Source organism: Zeus faber (assembly GCF_960531495.2).
Source record: "Zeus faber genome assembly, chromosome: 14".
Classification (NCBI taxonomy): Eukaryota; Metazoa; Chordata; class Actinopteri; order Zeiformes; family Zeidae; genus Zeus; species Zeus faber.
Window position 1 is genome coordinate 18,576,441 of NC_137200.1, and position 18,547 is coordinate 18,594,987.

At 44.0% G+C, this 18,547-nt stretch overlaps 1 protein-coding gene across 2 annotated transcripts in view; it reads left to right on the plus strand.

Moving 5' to 3' along the window:
• The window catches only part of dclk1a (doublecortin-like kinase 1a), a gene marked incomplete at both ends in the record, with an annotated part of 62,092 nt that extends 44,355 nt beyond the window's left edge, over window positions 1-17,737 (plus strand). For both annotated transcript variants that reach the window (XM_080013341.1, XM_080013340.1), the window contains 11 exons: window positions 4,226-4,307; window positions 6,140-6,312; window positions 7,322-7,441; window positions 11,677-11,823; window positions 15,015-15,148; window positions 15,506-15,583; window positions 15,827-15,923; window positions 16,201-16,281; window positions 17,003-17,116; window positions 17,280-17,353; window positions 17,680-17,737. In XM_080013341.1, the coding sequence (XP_079869467.1) occupies window positions 4,226-4,307; window positions 6,140-6,312; window positions 7,322-7,441; window positions 11,677-11,823; window positions 15,015-15,148; window positions 15,506-15,583; window positions 15,827-15,923; window positions 16,201-16,281; window positions 17,003-17,116; window positions 17,280-17,353; window positions 17,680-17,737 (1,158 nt within the window). The remainder of the gene's footprint in view (window positions 1-4,225; window positions 4,308-6,139; window positions 6,313-7,321; window positions 7,442-11,676; window positions 11,824-15,014; window positions 15,149-15,505; window positions 15,584-15,826; window positions 15,924-16,200; window positions 16,282-17,002; window positions 17,117-17,279; window positions 17,354-17,679) is intronic.
• Between the last annotated feature and the right edge of the window lie 810 nt (window positions 17,738-18,547).

Sequence of the window (18,547 nt, forward strand, 5' to 3'; positions counted from 1 at the left end):
CTAAAAATCCAATAATCACATGTCTTAAAGTGACCTAAAATGCATTATTACTGATCACTCGTTATTATTATTATTAATATTATTATTATTATTATTTTATTTTATTTTTTTTTTATTATGGGAAGCGTTCAAAGAGACAGTTTGATTGTCTGCCATTTCGATTTCCTTCTGTGGTGCCGCCGATTTTTCAGGGGCTCGTTTTGTTTTGTTTTGTTTTGTTTTGTGTGTTGTATTTTCTTTCCTGACTGTAGTGAACGACGTCACCATTAAATCCATTGTCATTTCAAACCCTCCTCATTTGGCCTTTTCATTTCGTGTTCATTCGTTCATTCGTTCATTCGTGTCATTGTTTGTGCTCGGACTCTTCGGTTTCTCACGCGTCCTCCTCATCACCGTTCCCCGGGGTTTGCGGTCGACGGGGACGGCGGCCGCGGTGGCAAACGAGGCAAACCGCCGCTTTGGGAGCAATAAAAGGGAGAGAAAGAGAGCGAGAGTCCCTGGGCAGGTTTTGTCCCCTCCGGATGACTGTATGTCTAGACACTGAAATGAACTGAAATAATCTCATCTCACGGGCGAGGGACACTCGCTCATGAGAAAACAAGCCGCCTCCTGAAAATAGACGATATATTCTCAAAGATAGAGCACGTGCCGCCGAACTGTGCATTTTGCCGGCGTCGGTGCACCGGTTAAAGCAGCGGAAGCAGAGACTGTGGTTGAAGTATAATCCAAATCGATCCACATACGGAGCAGATATTATTGAAAAAACCAAATAAGAGATTTACAGTTAGACGCTTTATGATGTCATCATATTTATTGTAAATGTACAGGTTCAGATTGGGAATGTCCAGTTGGACCGTGTCCAGTGTGTGGTCTAGACTCGGACACCTTGTAGTCTTTAGAAGTGACCAAATTATCAATTTACGTGTATATTTATATAGCTTGTTACCTGGTAGATGTCAGATTCCTTAGATTGTTATTTTAAATCTGTTGTCCTCATTACTTTGCCGGGTTTATGAAAAATACAATGAAAAGTAGTCCTTAAAAATTTGTCGTCCACTCGAAACCACTCAAACGTTCAACTGAGTGATGTGTTCAAGATCCAGCACAGCCTCTGGAAAATAGAAGCTGTGCAATGGTAATTACTCACAGAAATACCACAACATTTTTGGTATCTCATGGAAACGTGATTTACCGTGAATTGAATCGAGGAAAAAAACTCAACAAATAAATGACGTGCCCGACCCAGCACCAAACGGCCACCCGTCACTGAGAGCGCAGCTCTATTTCCACAGACAGCACGGTGAGTTATAACATTGAAAGCTTCTGGTTTACAGGCGAACACAGACGGTTGTTTTAAAGACAGGAGGGTTGCGCTGTGTTGACCGCATAGCGGTTGCTCCGCGAGACAAGCAACCAGGAGACGACAGACCAAGGGGGGAGCCCATGCTACGTTCAAGTAAACTCTGAAAATCGTGCTGCATTTCAGAGAATCCGGGAAACTGTAAAACGCACCCAACACGACTGAACTGGACACCATGTATACATGACACAAAATCATTCATTGCATTGCATCATTGCGTCGGGCTGGACCCGCTGCCCGGCTTCTCCCATGGTAAGGCCACGATTGACAAGATGGTCAGTAATTGTGACACGAATTTCACCTGAAACATGAGCTTTTCGCGTTCCCCTCGGAGTGACTCCACCGCCACGCATCAGAACCCCTCTCCATCTTTGACCCCATTTCCCTCCAGGGGCCCCTCGACTCCTTTGTCCTTAGTTGGTCCATTGTTGAAAATGGCAACTTAGAGGTGAGCTCCTTGATGCATGATTAGGGAGTGATAGCTGATTGAACATTTGAGCAAAGACATTTTTGCACACGTGCAGAAGGGGTCCTCATTTATGAGAGTGAGATGTATCAGCCCTGACCAAATGTGTTCATTTAGTTTGACACGATATACTCGGTTTTGCGTCTTCTGTAGGGACGGTTCTGCAAGAACGTGCTCAGCATTTGTGACGAGGGTGAGAACTTACTGTTCTGCTAAAAGGAATACGGTTGTGCTCATTAGGTTGTGATGGAGATCCAGTGCACCCCAGACAGTTTCATTACATGTGTCTGAGCAATCGAGAAAAACTGCAAGCGAATGCAGCCATTTTGAACACGCCACCGAGGGGAAGTTTGAGGTCAACGGAGAAAAAACCTCGCGTATAAAGCAACACTTCACCAACGTTTCCGAGGAAGCGCTCGAGCTATAAACGTAAAAAAAAAAAAAGGTGAGGCAGTTCGCCGCGATCAATAGCGAGTGGGACCGTTCTGCTTTTAGATCTTTGAGTCACGGTGAGGTAGCGTGGTGGGTTTTTTTTATTTTTATTTTATTTTTTTAGGAATGGTGGTTCACGCCGTGTTGCGCAACGGTGAGAGGTGACGCTCTAAAAAAAACAAACACCTCCCTCGTCTCTCCTCCGTCGGCCCGTCTCGCTCTGTTTTGGTTGATGTGTTTCTGTCTCTGGAAAGCAATATGCCGAGAGCAGGACCAACTCCCCACCACCTCCCCACCCGCAGACAGGAAATTGGCCATATATAGATAGGCCTCTGTCGTCCGCCGTTCTCCCTCTCTCTCTCACTCTCTCTCTCTCTCTCTCTCTCTCTCTCTATCTTTCTATCTCCCTCACTCTCTCTCTCGCACCTCGCAGTTTCTATAGCAACGTTATTTTGTTTCCCTTGATGGCAGGAAGAATGAGCGGCAGGGACATGGAGAGATGGGGCTTCAGAGCAGGAGAGGGGGGTAAAGGGCACAATGCAAATAGAGCGGGGAGGGAAACAGTGTGAGTCAGTGTGTGTGTGTGTGTGTGTGTGTTTGTGTGTGTGTGTGTGTGCGCGCGTGTGTGTGTGTGTTGTAGGAAAGGTTTTGTTTTTTTTGGTGTTTGGTGTTGAGTTCCCCGATACCAAAAAAACAAAAGCTGCGCAAGCCCCACCCAGCCCGGGTTGCGCGGCTAATTTCCCTCCGGCCTCGGTTTTCAGGTCGGAATTTCGGGACGAAAAAAAATAAAAAACAACGACGACAAACGTACAAGAGTCGGCCGTTAGAAACGCCGGCCTCTGCCACAGCGAGCTTTCCATCCAGTTTCCCTCCGTCCTTGCGGATTCAAGGAGGGAAGAGGGTGTACGAGGAGAGGGGAATGTTTGAAAGACATGCAATGGCTGAGCGGGGGGATGGACAGAGATAGAGAGAGAGAGAGAGAGAGAGAGAGAGAATGAGAGAGAGAGGGGGAGAATGAGAGAGAGGGGGGTGAGTGAGAGAGAGCGAGAGAGAGAGAGAATGAGAGAGAGAGGGGGAGAATGAGAGAGAGGGGGGTGAGTGAGAGAGAGCGAGAGAGAGAGAGAATGAGAGAGAGAGGGGGAGAATGAGAGAGAGGGGGGTGAGTGAGAGAGAGAGAGAGAGAGAGAGAGGGAGAGAAAGAGAGAACGAGAGAGAGAGAATGAGAGAGAGAGAGAGAGAGAGAGAGGGAGGGAGAGAATGAGAGGGGTCAGAAGCGTCGCCGGTAAAGGAGAGAAAAAAAATATAGAACCAGAAAGGGAGGAAAAGACCAAAATGAAAACCTATGGATTGGTGTTATTGGATGAACTTAAAAATGCTAGGAAGGAAGGAAGGAAGGACAGAGGGAAGGAAGGAAGGAAGGAAATAAGGAACTTGATAGGAGGGACGGAAGGAAGGAGAGAAGGGAGGAAGTAGAGAAGGAAGCTAAGAAGGAAGTAAAGAAAGGAGGAAGGAAGGAAGGGAGGAAGGAAGGGAGGAAGGAAGGGAGGAAGGAAGAGGGGAAGGAGGAAAGAGAGAAGGAAGCTAGGACGGAAGGAAAGAAGGGAGGAAGGAAGAGGGGAAGGAGGAAAGAGAGAAGGAAGCCAGGAAGGAAGGAAGGAAAGAAGACAGAAAGAAAGAAAGAAAGAAAGAAAGAAAGAAGGGAGCTAGAAGGAAGGAAGGAAGGAAGGAAGGAAGGAAGGAAGGAAGGAAGCTAGGAAAGATCATTGAGTGGCTGCAGCGTCCACACACCAGATGTGAGTGTTCTCTCACGTACAGCATGGTATCACAGCAAACCACACACACACACACACCACACACACACACACACACACACAGACACACACACACACACACACACACACACACACACACACACACACACACACACACAAAGATAAAGTGTTCTCCCCGTCCTCCATCTCTCCCAGGGCTCGCAGGGCTCCTCTGGCTCTTTGTCGTCCACTCAGGTTTCTAGCTCAGTGGAAGATGCCAACGGACCCACGACCGAAGGTACGAAATATTTACATATTAACGGAATATTTACATATTAACGGAATATTTACATAGTAACGGAATATTTACATATGAACGGAATATTTACATAGTAACGGAATATTTACATATTAACGGAATATTTACATATTAATGTAATATTTACATATTAACAGAATATTAACATATAAACTGAATATTTACATGTTAACGGAATTTAACGTCAGTGTCCTACTTCCTTTCCATCCCTCCTCCCATCATCAGTCCCTATGTTCTTCCTCTTAAAATGTACAACCTTGGGCTCATGGAGGAGATGGTTTGAAATCCTTATTATTAATAAGATGATTATCACAATTATTAGTACCCCCTCATTACACCGCGTTCGAGTTTGCGGTCCGACTCGCCAGGTGGGCGTGGCCAATTGCTTTACAAAAATGAGTGCCGCTGCAATTCCAAGCTATAAAAAATGAAAATAATTCTGGGATTGAATTGCTAGACCATACACGCATCAATCCACTGGGTGTGCCAACCTGGAAGCTGCCCTTCAAGAGGCCTTTTTTGAGGGTGGGGTTCCATCTTCACCACTTATCAACCATGTAATCATGTCACCTATATACCTTTATACCGTATATGTGTACAGACAGTATGTAACCTATATACCTTTATACCGTATATGTGTACAGACAGTATGTAACCTATATACCTTTATACCGTATATGTGTACAGACAGTATGTAACCTATATACCTTTATACCGTATATGTGTACAGACAGTATGTAACCTATATACCTTTATACCGTATATGTGTACAGACAGTATGTATCCTATATACCTTTATACCGTATATGTGTACAGACAGTATGTAACCTATATACCTTTATACCGTATATGTGTACAGACAGTATGTATCCTATATACCTTTATACCGTATATGTGTACAGACAGTATGTAACCTATATACCTTTATACCGTATATGTGTACAGACAGTATGTAACCTATATACCTTTATACCGTATATGTGTACAGACAGTATGTATCCTATATACCTTTATACCGTATATGTGTACAGACAGTATGTATCCTATATACCTTTATACTGTATATGTATACAGACAGTATGTAACCTATATACCTTTATACCGTATATGTATACAGACAGTATGTAACCTATATACCTTTATACTGTATATGTATACAGACAGTATGTAACCTATACAGATATATACTGCATATGTATAGACAGTATGTAACCTATACACCTAAATATGTATACAGTATGCAACCTATACACATATCTGTATACTGTGTACTGTATTCAACGTATATACCTATATACTGTATATGTATACAGACAATATGTAACATATGCACCCATACACTGTATACAGTATGTAACCTATACATATATATGGTGTATACAGTATGTAACCAATACACCTTTAAACTGTATATGTATACGGTATGTGCCCTTTACACCTACATACTGTATACTGTATATACAGTATATAGGTGTATAGGTTACATAAAGTCTGTCTGTCTGTCTGTCTATCTATCTATCTATCTATCTATCTATCTATCTATCTATCTATCTATCAAGTAATAATAATAATAATAATAATAATAATAATAATAATAATAATAATAATAATAATAATAAAAATAGGCCCGGCAATCTACTGGCACCAATGAAAATATACCTCGAAATAAACTCAACATAAAATTAACCAGAAAAAAACTACTGAAAAAAACGAGTCACACACACACTTGATTGACCTGTATAAACAGTATTTGGGTCAGGGTGTAGCGTCCACCGGGGCACGAAGCTAAACTCGCCTCTGGATGTCCGCAGCCGAGATGCCCACTGATGAGATTCCAGCTGTGCCATCCTACATATCGGACCGCTACAAGGTGGGCCGCACGCTGGGCGACGGCAACTTTGCGGTGGTCCGAGAGTGCGTGGAGCACTCGACCAGCAGAGAATACGCTCTGAAGATCATCAACAAGAGCAAATGCAGGGGCAAGGTGAGACGCCATCATCTACAGCCTGAGGACGGAGCTAAGTATTTACACGTACAGACACAGTGAAGAAGGAAACTCAGGGCCGGAGCCACCATCAGGGCGTCCATGGGCCCGTTGTGTATAAGAAATTCAATGGGGAATTCCCGAAACTAGGTGGCGGAATGGCAAATTCCAGAAGCTTAATGTTCCCGGTGTTATGCAAAGATGCGTTCGCCACGAACAAATTGTTTGCAGGTCTTACTTCACTAGTGTCTGTAACTGAACATTTTTCAAGTGCGTCGTGAGCGCTCCCTGAGTTTGTCGTGAAAATTATTTCAAGATTCAAGATTCAAGATTCAAGATTCAAGATTCAAGATTTTTATTTGTCACATACATATACATACTTCCATACATATATGCAGTGAAATGTAATGCAACGCACCCGGTGATAGCACACAATAAGTCCTAGGAAAAAGTACAAAAATAAAATAAAATAAAAAGTAGAAAATTCCTTTCTAATAGACCGACTAACTGACTCCTAAAACGTAATACAGTAAGTGGAATACTTATAGAATAAGATAAAAAATATATAGAATAAAATACAATAAAAATAAATTGAAATAAAATGGAATAGGTAGAAGGAATATGCCTATGTATATACAGATATGTGCATTTAAAGTGGCATGTGAATTAAAGTGGCAAATTCCACTTTAAAATAAATAATGAATGGAATCTGCTCTTGTGTTGCAAGATCAAAATTGCAGGGCTGTACTCATTCATTCAGTTCCTGTTTTAGGGACAGTACAGGGACCGTCACTATTGGAGACAATAATACCGCGGAGCACCAGCAGCGTGACCAACAACCATGGCAGCAATTCCAGGAGCCCTTAAAATGAATCGCCCAGGGGCCCATGGACGTCTTAATCCGGCCCTTTAGTCCAGCGCGAAAAGACAAGTGACTATTGAGAGACGTGTTTACACGTTGATGTGTCACATCTCCACCTCACACACGTCTTTGTTGTCTTGGTTTCAGGAGCACATGATCCAGAACGAGGTGGCCATCCTGCGCCGGGTGAAGCACCCCAACGTGGTGCTGCTCATCGAGGAGGTCGACACCTACAGCGAGCTGTACCTGGTGATGGAGCTGGTCAAGGTGCGTGTGGAAGGAAGGAAGGAAGGAAGGAAGGAAGGAAGGAGAGAGGGGAGCTTGGAAAGAGAGAAGGAAGCTAAAAAAAACTAACGAAGGAAGGAAGGAAGGAAGGCAGGGAGGGAGGGGGGAGAGAGTGGAGGTAGGCAAGAGAGAAGGACCCTTGGAAGGAAAGGAAGGAGAGAGGGGAGGCAGGAAAGAGGGAAGGAAGCCGGGAGGGAAGGAAAGAAGGAAAGAGTGAAGGAAGGAAGGAATGACGAAAGGGAGGGAGGAAGGAAGGAAGGAAGGAAGGAAAGAAAGAGCTCATGCATCAGGCATCGTGTGCCAGCGACGCAAAGGAACAACGACTTCAATCCAGTCCCATAGTAGTAGTAGTAGTAGTAATATTATGGGATGGGAAGCAGCCTTTGGCCCGGAGCAGTCGTGTGCCCTCTCCCTCCCTCTCTCTCTCTCTCTCTTTCTCTCTCCCTCTCGCTCTCTCTCTCTTTCTATCTCTCTTTCTCTCTCTTTCTGCCAATTTATATTCTCTTCTTAGGGTCCGATGGCAATGAAGTTTGTTTTTGTGTCTTGGTTTGATGGATCCATCGTTCCAGATCGGCCTTTTTGGTTCCTTTGACTGTTTGGTTGACTCCGAGTTGTGATCGTAAAGCAGTGCCGGTCTGAGATGGAACCATGTTGGGTGGCGGTGGCTCGGTAAGTCACACGACCAGCCGACTGAGGGGATTCTTTTTGGGGTCCAGTTCTTGTGTTTGCAATACTTCAAATTGTAGTGTATCTTGGGGACTCGATTTGAGATGCATCCAAAATTTGATTGTCCTTTTCTGAATGTTTATTATTAGCGGATATCGACCTAATTCTGGCCCGCATGCATCGGCTTGTGTTTTTCTTTGTATGTTCAATGTACTTCTGCAGAATTGCGCATGCGGGGCCTCTGTAGGATGCCTGTCCCATCGAGGGTCGTCGTGCTGACTGAGTGGACCCCACACTTCACTTCCATACAGGGCTATTGGTACCATCATACTATCAAATACTTTGGTCCAGATTCTGTCTATTTGGTGAAATTTTCTTCTAATTACGTAAAAAGGCTCTAGATGCCTTCTCTTTAAGGGCATCCACCGCCAGACCAAAGTTTCCAGAGGCACTGATTGTTGGTCGTAGGACAGGGTGCGTTCTCGTGCGGTGTTTCCCAGGGGGCAACACGCGTCTGTTTTCCTGAGATCCGGGCTTTTTCCGGAAGCTCGTTATTTTGGTTTTCCCGGCCCAGTTGTGAGAGTGTGGCTCCAGCAGATCCAGATGCCGCTGCAGACCCTGCTCCGCGGGCGACGGCGGCACCAGGTCGTCCGCACAGAGCAAGGATTTCCCCTCCTTGTTGTTTAGGGCGAGGCCAGGGGCTGCAGATGGTTCCAACAACACGGCTAGCTCATCAATGTAGACATTACAGAGGGTTGGAGATAAGCTGCATCCCTGGCGAACACCTTGCCCTTGAGGGAGGAAGTCCGTCCTTTATTTTGCCAATGTTTATTCCGCACTTATTTTTTACATAGATTGATTGGATTATGTCGTAAACTCTACCCCCTAATACCACTTTGGAGAATTTCATTGTATAATCCCTCTTGTCAAATGCTTTCTTAAAATCAATAAAGCATGCAACAAATCCTGTTCTATGTGTTGATCAATGAGGGTGTGTAGGGTGTCAACATGATCAGTAGTGCGGTGGTTCGGTAGGAAGCCAATTTTGTCCTTTACTCAAGTCATTGTGTTCCATAACGCTGCAGAAAACCTTGCCCTCCCCCAGATCGCTGCCCACACTGATGCTTCGGTAGTTGCTCGGCTCCAGTTTGCCTCCGCTCTTGTGTTTTGGGGGAATAAGCCCCCGACTCCAGCTCCCGGGGACGCAGCTTGAAGGAGCAGGTTGAACGGTTGAAGCGGGGCCCGCCTCAGCGCACGGGTGCTCATCTCCAGCATCTTTTTTTTTTTTGGTAATTTGGTAATCAAGGGGGTTCTGATTGTTCTTGATAGTTGTTTCAAGTGTTCTTCATTTTTCTTGTATTTGTTTCTGATTGGAGGTCGGACTGATTGGCGATATTTCTTTATGGAGCTTTTCAAAATGTTTTTCTTCCCAAACATAACCATTTTGTATCGCCAAGTGGTTATTTTATTTGTTGTTTCGGTTGTTCCATCTTTCCCAGAATTGGCCTTGGTTGATTGAGTCGACAATTTATTTTATTTTTTGATTGTAATGTTTTCTTTTTTGTTGTTGCTGCTTTAGGGTCTGTTTGTTTCTCTCAGAGTTTCAGCATAATTCTGACGCAGGTCTGTTTTTATGTGGTCGACGGTGTTTTTGGTTGGACGGGTTTCTTCATTTTTTTTCTGACATTTTTACACTCTTCATTAAACCACGCTTCCTTTTTGGGCTTCGGTTTTATTGTGGAACTATCTCTTAGTAAGACCTGCTTTTTTGGCTGATTTGTGAAAAAATTGTGCTCATTTGATTTGTTTGAAATTTGGCTGAGAGGAAGCTTTTCATCATGTCGGTCATTTCAGGAGAAGTGATGATACTTTTGAAGGTGACGTCACCGTCAGGAGCCCGTCTGTACGATGGGCGTAGTTTGAACATTTTGCAGGCCTTGGATTCCTTTTTTGGTTTGTTGTCCGATGGTTTTCAGATAGACATTAATCTGACAGTGGTCTGTTAGTGGTGTCTGTGGTCTGACAGTGAACGCGCTGGTGGTAGAAGGGTGGGGTCCATGTCAGTGATCGCATAGTCAACTAACTAGTTCCATGAGCTGAACAGTACGTGAACCTCCCTAGAGAGTAACTAACTAACTCTTTGCCTGCTTTGTTGCCCACACGGTCGGGGCTGTTTCGCTGGGGAGGGGTGGGGTTGAGGTACAGTGAAGGCTGTCTGAAGACGTGACTGTTGCCAGGGGCATCCACTATGGCTCAGGCTCACATCCTGCTCTGGCGTTCAGGTCTCCCATCAGCAGAACGCTACCCTGGTCCCGGCAGTGGTTCATCTCTACTTGGAGACTGTCAGAAAGGTTTTCATTCAATGGAGGCTCCTGGGGGGGCGGGGGAGTATGCTGCACATATGTATAAATTGTTATCGCATTCGATGGTGATTTTATTTAGTTTAAGCCAGATATGTGCTGGTGCTTTTTTGATTTGTTTATATTGGCTTGACAAATCCTCTTTGTACCACACAATAACCCCTGAGTCTCTCCCATGTTTGGTGTTTTTCCTGCTTGAGGGATGGTTGTATGATCTCTCCCCTCTCTCTCTCTCTCTCTCTCTCTCTCCCTCTCTCTCTCTCCCGCTCTCGCTCTCTTCCTCTCTCTCTCTCCCTCCCTCCCTATCTCTCTCTCCCATCCTGTCTCTCCCTCCTTCTCTCCCCCCCTTCTCTCTCTCTCCCTCACCCTCTGCCTCTTTCTCTCTCTCCCTCCCTCCCTCCTCTCTCTCTCACCCTCTGCCTCTCTCTCTCTCTCTCTCTATCTCTCTCTCTCTCTCTCTCTCTCTCGCTGAGTGAAGAAAGGCGGCTGCATAATTCAGGAGCCAGAAGACTGATCCATCTGTTAGGTCTGAGACGTGGAGTACTACGGAATATAAATTAGATGTTACTGGGAGAACAGTGGGCGTGTGTGTGTTGGCTCGCAAGAGACAGGTAGAAGAGACAGAACGAGAAAGGACAGGGAGAGAGAGAGAGAGAGAGTGAGAGAGAGACGGGAAGTAGAACTGAGAGATGCAGGAGGTTAGGGAGGGCCACGTGGTCTGAGCTTCTCGGCGTGGATCCGAGCATCACATCTGTGTGGGACAGAAGGGGAGAGGGGAGGGAGGAAAGAGAGGAGGAAGCTTGGAAAGAACAAAAGAAGGAAGGAAGGAAGGAAGGAAGGAAGGAGAGAGGGGAGGGAGGAAAAAGAGAAGGAAGCTTGGAAAGAACAAAAGAAGGAAGGAAGGAAGGAAGGAAGGAGAGAGGGGAGGGAGGAAAAAGCGAAGGAAGCTAGTAAGGTAGGAAGGAAGGAAGGAAAGAAAGTGAAAGTAAAAGTGAAAGTATTTCTTTATTAGGTGACGTTATAATATTGTAATTTAAATTGACATTTTATTCAATTTTATTATATTGTTGTTGTGTTAATTTATCTATTTCGGACTGTTAAGCTTTTTTAAACACCTGGTGGAATAAAGCCGCTGTGATTCCATAAACAACTGATTCCATGAACAACCCTCGTGTGACGTCACGACCGCAGGGCGGGGATCTGTTCGACGCCATCACATCCACCAACAGATACACGGAGCGGGACGCCAGCGGCATGCTCTACAACCTGGCCAACGCCATGACATACCTGCACAGCCTCAACATCGTTCACAGAGACATCAAGCCCGAAAACCTGCTGGTGAGTCTTGCGGTACAGTGTGTGTGTGTATGTGTGTAAATAATACATAATAAAAAATTATATTAAAAGTAAAAACATAATAATAATAATAATAATAATAATAATAATAATAATAATAATAATAATAATAATAATAGAAATAATAATAAATATTGCTGAAGGCAGCGATACACAGGGTCCAGGTCAGTTGTGTTAGGTACGAATTACAGTTTTCCGAGTTGGCATGAAACGCTTCCTACCGATGCCAATTACATATTTTTGAGTTCACATGCAACGCAAAAACACACAGACAATACAATTGTTTCATAACACAACTCATAACACATTTTTTTCTAAACTCAACAAAAACATCCCTTGAAATAAAAAGAATATCTGGTGGAAAACAACACAAATTACAGTTTTCCAAGTTTCCCTGAAACGCAGCATCACTTATGTATGTAGATCGATGTGGATGAAACCACAAGACGTCTGAAACGTCCCGGGTCTAACGAGACCTCAACCTCGTGTCTGTATGTACTGCGGTTGCCGTGTTTCAGAAACTTTTAGCCTGAAAAATGCCAAGAAGATTACTACTACTACTACTTCTACTACTACTGCTACTACTACTAATAATAATACAAATCAGAGCAACAACAAAATAAATTCATTCATTAATAAAAGATAATAACAAATATATAAAGACAGTAATAAATGAAATAATAATAATAATAATAATAATAATAATAATAATAATAATAATAATAATAATAATAATAATAATAAATTAATACAATTATAAATAAAAAAGTAATCCGCCAACATTCAAATGAATGGTTGCCCACAGGATGTGGAAATAGGGTTTCAATTGGAACGACAGGAAACAGAATCTCAATTATTGTATTTAAAAAATGTCCTTGCAGTCACACAACAGGAGAATTTGTATGGAATCTAACATGTCATTTTATATTTGATATATGCGTTCCACCTTTCCTCGTTGCCGGCATTATTTCATTACAAAGGCCATATCTACCTTTAAACAGCAGAAGGAATGCTGATGTTCTCATGGGATGACATTCGCAAATGATAAAAAATAGATCTGGGGATGTGTTTTTCCACCATGTTCCACAAAATGAAAGTCTAAAATCATTAAATATAATGATTTATTTTTTTAAATGGTTCGTTTACATTTGCTGTTAATACAATCTCATGTTTAGACAAACCCCATGTTTAATGCACATCAATCACATTGACACATGAAGCCTTATTGAAAGATCAAGTAGGTTTAGGAATTTAATTGAATTTTAATTGACATTTATGTAATAATTCAATAGCATTCTCTCATTTCAATCCTTACAGTACAGTGAGCAGCCGGTGTGTTCAAAGCCTCGGAATTTTCACTGCCAAACTGTCTCTCTGACAGACATAACTGTTGCATGAACTGAACTTCAATAAAAAAAAAAAAAACACATGGTAAATAGATTGTGTAATTGCACTTATATCAGATAGCATTTAAACCCCTGTTTCGGATCTGTGAAACCTTTATTGTATTTTGTGAAAACAAGAAAAAGGTGGAGCTCAAAAAATGCAGTACCTAAAGTAGTCAAACCTGGACTAGATTAAAATAAGAAAACTAACCAGCGTTCCAAATCTTATTTTAGATTAGGCTGTGTGCATGGGTGTGTTACTCATCACAACAATGGAATATAGTCTTCTTGTCTCTATGCGAGACATAAAATCCATGTACTGTAGGCCTACTGTACACCGCCCCTCTCTGTTCTGCCCTCGCTCCCCATCACCTGAATTTCTGAATGGGATGATGACGATATCACTCACTCTCTGGCAGAGTAATGAGTCACACCCCGCTCCCTTCCACCCTCCCATCACCCCTCGCCTCCATTTATTCCTCCTCCTCCTCCTCCACCCAGATGCCATTCCTCGCTCTCCTCCTTGACCAACATGGACACTTTAAAAAGATAATAATAATAGTGACAAATACTCAGCAACAGCTTACCTAAAAAAAAAAAGGCAATAATAATAAAGAAGGTGAAATGTTTTTAAATAAATAAACAAACAAAACAAACAAACAAATGAAAAAATAAATAAGTAAGTAAATAAATAATAAAATCAATCAACCAACCAATCAATTAATCGATAAATAAATAACAGGAAAAAAAGGTATCGACAGAAGTGACCCATCCAAAAAAAGGAAGGGAAAATAAACCAGAACATTTTGAGTAATATATAATAACTAATGAAATAAACCACAGTGAACCAGAAAGATGTACCAAAAACATGAGAGAAATTGACCATGTGGAATAAACCGAATTGACAAAACATTAAATATAAACCTAAAAAATGTTGACAAAAAGATGACCCTTAAAATTCAACAACTAAACCTAATGGCGATGGCAATAAAGCTTAAAAAAAAAAAAAAGACCAGTAAGCATACATCTACGTACCAGTAAATTCACATTCTGGTAGTTGTTCAACAGTATAAACAGATACAGATAACACCATCTTTTTATTGTAACATATCACTCAATATTAAACAATTTGCTGAGTTTGTAAATAATGAAGATCTGTCATCGTCGCCGCTGTCAACGATGAAAAATAATTTGATTATTTCACTAAATGTTCTGCTTCTACACCAGAGTGAAGTTTTGTTTGTCAGTGGGTGTTTCTAGGTTCACCGGGTTACCCACTTCCTAGTCTGGCACATGCGATTTCTTTTAGGAATTTGCTCGAAATAAAAAAAAACACACGCACGCACGCACGCGCACACACGCCCACATGCGCGCACACGCACACACACACACTCACACACACTATTAAATTACCAATTCAGACTGCAGCAGCAAAAGGCTGATGAATGGTGAATGTGTTTGTTTAAACCGATTACACAGACATTACCTCCAGGACAGGAAATTAGGGGTTTTGGGACAAAGACACACACACACACACACACACACGTGCAACAAAATACATAGTGCTATTTATGTAACGACAGACATCTCATTGCACCATTTTAGTTTTCTATTACTGTCAACAGTTGTGTTAGGTGTGGGTGAGTGTGTTCCTCCTGTTATGCAAGAGAGTAACTGGATGTGTGTGTGTGTGTGTGTGTGTGTGTGTGTGTGTGTGTGTGTGTGTGTGTGTGTGTGTGTGTGTGTGTGTGTGTGTGTGTGCGTGTGTGTGTGTGTGTGTGTGTCCAGGTGTATGAGCACGCAGACGGAAGCAAAAGCCTGAAGTTGGGAGATTTCGGTCTGGCCACCGTGGTGGACGGGCCCCTGTACACCGTCTGCGGAACACCCACCTATGTAGCACCTGAAATTATTGCAGAAACAGGGTTTGTTTTTTTGATTTCTTAATTAGTTGTATTATTGTATTATTATAAAGAGTGGTCCATTATTAAATTATAACAATAATATACTTTATATACATATAATAATAATAATAATTAGTATTGTTAATATTATCATAATTAATTATATAATTATGAGTAGTATTATTATGTATTTTTATTATCACTGTTAGTAATAATAATATCAATGATAATAATAAGTATTCTTTTTAATAAATTGATTAATAAATTAATTATTCTAACTTTATCCTTAATAATACAAATATGAATTTACATTTCGAAAGCATGTTAATTCTTTGTAGTAACCTACCTTTCCTTACTATTTATCTATTTATTTTTTAGGTATGGCCTTAAGGTGGACATCTGGGCAGCTGGGGTCATCACCTACATACTTTTGTGCGGTTTCCCGCCCTTTCGAGGGTAAAGACAAGGGCAAAGTTTGCACCATTACACAATCACACCAATTACAATATCATTCCTATAATATGGTTTACAATACAGAATACATTGAACTTGAACTTGAACAGTTAAATATGATAACAAGTCACTAATCTGTCTGTTTCCATGCTGCCCCCTTGTGATAAATAGTGGTACTGCAACTTTATTTCTGAAGAGATTTGTATTTATTTGCTTATTAATCTTTCTGCCTGTTTGTATTTGCAGTAGCAGTGAAGACCAAGAAGTGTTGTTTGATCAGATACTAATGGGACAAGTAGAGTTTCCACTTCCGTACTGGGATAATGTGTCAGATACAGCCAGGGTGAGTTGTAATACACGTGTGGCACCTATCTATTGGCTTTGTGCGTATATGAGATTTTATGGAAAAAAAAAAATTGAAATGTTAAAGAATAATGAGAAAATTGATCTGGATTTACAATATAAATATTTAGACTTAAGACCCTTCGCTGTTTCATCCAAGAGGAGTGGATGTGAATCATTATCGTCCGGCTACATCTGGACTGGGAGTTATTTTATTGTTATAACTAGTAATAATAAATAATATGTTATATTATCTCCCCCATGTTTCGCTGCCGTAGGAGCTGATCAGGTCCATGCTGGAAGTGGAGGTGGACCAGAGATCCACGGCTCTGCAGGTGCTGGAGCACCCCTGGGTTACTGTGAGTACTATGTGACAACACATACACAAAAAGGACGCGTCACCTTATAAAGGAAAATAGGCATCACTTTAAGCATAACAGACTCAAAAGAAAGTTGAAGCAAAGTAAAACTTAATAAAAAGTCCCTCCTCCCCTACCGTGTCGCTTTTGATCCCTTTTCCTTCACATATTCCATGAGGAATATGGAATATGCAATATGTTGGGTGGGTGCAAGTCGTGGAATATAGCTGGGATGGATGGGGTTTTTTCAACATCATTTCGAAAAGATGAAATATCAACAATCCAAACCCGAGGAGGGCGGTGGACATACTGTAGAAGGACATGTTAGACCGACAGTATCTCAGCATCTCACAGAGCGAAACCATTCTCGCTTCACACGGAATCCGTAATCGCATCCGACGGTCCTATCCTCCCCCTGGTGGCCCAAGGGTGAACAGCGTCTCGCTTTTATTTACCACTTTTCCGTGGATGAGAGTTTAAAACCCCCGACACAGTGTTCAGAACCCGACTCTCCATCGGAATGAATGGACTTCCGGCTTCGATCTCTCTTATCAACATCTTAGCGAATACAGCATTAGAGGTAAACGATGATGAAAAATTGGGTTCCACGACCCCAAAAATCTAAAATTTTCCCTCTCCTTCTACTCCCCCCCCCCCCCCCCCCCCCCTTTTCATCGACCCCGTGGGTTTCCCGTCTCCCACCGGCCTGCCGCCAATCCAGGACGAGGGCCTGTGCGAGAACGAACACCAGCTCTCCGTGGCGGGCAAGATCAAGAAGCACTTCAACCCCAGCCCCAAGGCCGCCGACACCCCGGCGGGAGTCTCCGTCATCTCCGTAAGTCCTGCTTTCTGCGCCGTTGTGAGCTCCCCCCGCCGCTCGGGGGCCGCCGCAAAAGATCCGAGTTCTGAGGCTCTCCTAAGTGCCGCCGGCGGGAGACGGTCCCCGCCCGGCCGCGGCTTCCGGAGACTGACGCGGCGCCTCTCTCTTTTCTGTCCAGCTGGACGAGGGCTTCTCCATGCAGAGATCTGGGTCACTGGACTTCTACCAGCACCCGGCCATGTACTGGATCAGGTATGCTCGGTTTCCATGGAAACGTGACCCGCATGGGCGGCCTCTCCGGCCCGCTCCCGGCCGACGCTCCCCTTCCACCCGTCCACCCCGCAAGGGTCTCGGCCATCTCCGTGCTTGGCTTCCGCGTCTCGCACGCCGCCTCCGTAGTGCGCGGCCGTCGCTCGGCGTAGCCCATCTGCTCGTTCACGCAGGCCGCTCCGGCCCCCGCCAATCCATCCCCACGACCCCCCCCCCCGCCGTGCTGCACGCGCATGCTTCCGTGCTCCTCGGTAGCACCTCTCCCGTTCTCGGTGAACCTTAACCCCAAAACTCCTCTGCTCTCCCAGGCCACCGCTGCTGATAAGGAGGGGCAGGTTCTCGGACGAAGACGCCACCAGGATGTGAGCCGTCGCCGGTCGGGGGCCGACTGGGGCGACCGCCTGGATGTCGCTGCCGCCGCGGTCGCCGCCCCTCCCCGGCCTGCCGCCGCCGCCGCCCCCCGCCCCCCCCGCCACCGCCACCCCTTCCACGACCCCCGGGCACTCGCTCCGTTCCCCTTCCGATCCGCCCGGCTCTCCCTTCTCGAGGGCGGAAAGCGTGAGGGAGAGAGAGAGAGAGGGAGAGATGGAGGGAGGTGAGGAGATCGGGTGTCGTCGTCCGACGGCCACGTCGACTCTCATCGGCTCCCCAGTGGTGGGGGTGGCGGTGGTGGGGGGGGGGGGCGGATGTATGAAAAATCGACAGCAACATCGACATTGTGCTCCCCCCCGATTTCATCTTTTAAAAAAAAACGGACGAAGGGACTGACCAAAGGGTGGGGAGAGGGAGGAGGAAGCAGCAGAGACCTAAAACGGAGGACCGGCGTGTTCCTCAGACGAGTGCTCCTCGCCGCAATAAGAGGAGACGGACGGCGATCCGCGTTTCTAACGGACCTTAATTATCTATTACTCCTTAATGTCACTTTTTTAATATTACCGTACGTATTTGGCCTTTTTTTCCACATGATTTTTTGTTATTTTTCTCGATTCGTTTGAAAGACGGAGTAGGACGACGGAGATGTAGTGGTGAGCAGACGTAGATCTCTGACTCGTCTCCGCGGCCGGATCCACTAGACCAGGGGTCGGCGACCTTCAGCACTGGCCATTTTGGAGATGTATTTTCCTTTTTAAGATTGGAAAAAAATATTCGAGGCACTTTTGGGCTGATCCAATGAAT